Here is an 822-nt window from a genome sequence, read left to right as displayed (position 1 = left end):
CTGCCACAGCGCGCTCAGCTCGGAGCTCACACGCTCGCCGTTGTCGCGCACGGACACACGCGAGGGCTCACTGCCACAGACTACTTCACTATAGAGGTATCAACACGAAAAATATTGACCCAAAAATCGCCCACCACTACACATGATGCTCCGAAAACATTATAAGATTATGCTTCACTAGGTCGCCCGCGTGAAATTAAAAAAATAGTAAAAAATATAACCTAGGTATTTTACCCACAGATAACGTAGCTTTTTAATGGTGAAAGAATTTTTGAAATCTGTCCAGAACTTTTTCAGTTATTTCAATACTTAGAAAAATCCAAATTTTTTCTGTTTATAATATTAGTATAGGTTGAAATTTATTTCACTATTATGTTAATATAACGCTGGTATGTACACAAATCCGTATACATTATCATTAACGGTTATATAACGTGTCATTTACCACCCTCACTATAATAACTATAGGCATTGAGTAGGGGAGACATTTGTGTAAGTGACGGCACCGGCCATTAGGCAAGCGCTGCACAAGCTTGGTAATCCCTTAAGCCGCGGCGCGGACCGATCTCTGCCAACACTGCGTCGCATTGCGAACACATCACTACGATTATTATCAACTATTATATGCAGTTTTGAAATAGGTTTTCACTGCACAAACAGTCGTATAAAAGACGCATGACGAATGTATCCCACTCATCGTAAAAACTATTTCTTGTTCAACATCATTGTTAAAAGTAATTTGTATTATCTCATTAAATAAGCGCTTCTCTCATTGTATAATAACAGTAAATTTTATCGCTGTTCGGACAAAATTTTGTTCAC

At 38.3% G+C, this 822-nt stretch overlaps 1 protein-coding gene across 1 annotated transcript in view; it reads left to right on the top strand.

Annotated features, from left to right (window-relative positions):
* Window positions 1-822, top strand: part of LOC106102089 (dystroglycan) — a 51,842-nt gene that overhangs the window by 33,057 nt on the left and 17,963 nt on the right. The window contains exon 5 of the mRNA XM_013281498.1: window positions 4-96. Within this exon, the coding sequence (XP_013136952.1) occupies window positions 4-96 (93 nt within the window). The remainder of the gene's footprint in view (window positions 1-3; window positions 97-822) is intronic.

This window comes from Papilio polytes, unplaced genomic scaffold (genome assembly GCF_000836215.1).
Source record: "Papilio polytes unplaced genomic scaffold, Ppol_1.0 DF823923.1, whole genome shotgun sequence".
Lineage (NCBI taxonomy): Eukaryota > Metazoa > Arthropoda > Insecta > Lepidoptera > Papilionidae > Papilio > Papilio polytes.
This window is presented reverse-complemented; position numbering and strand designations above follow the sequence as displayed.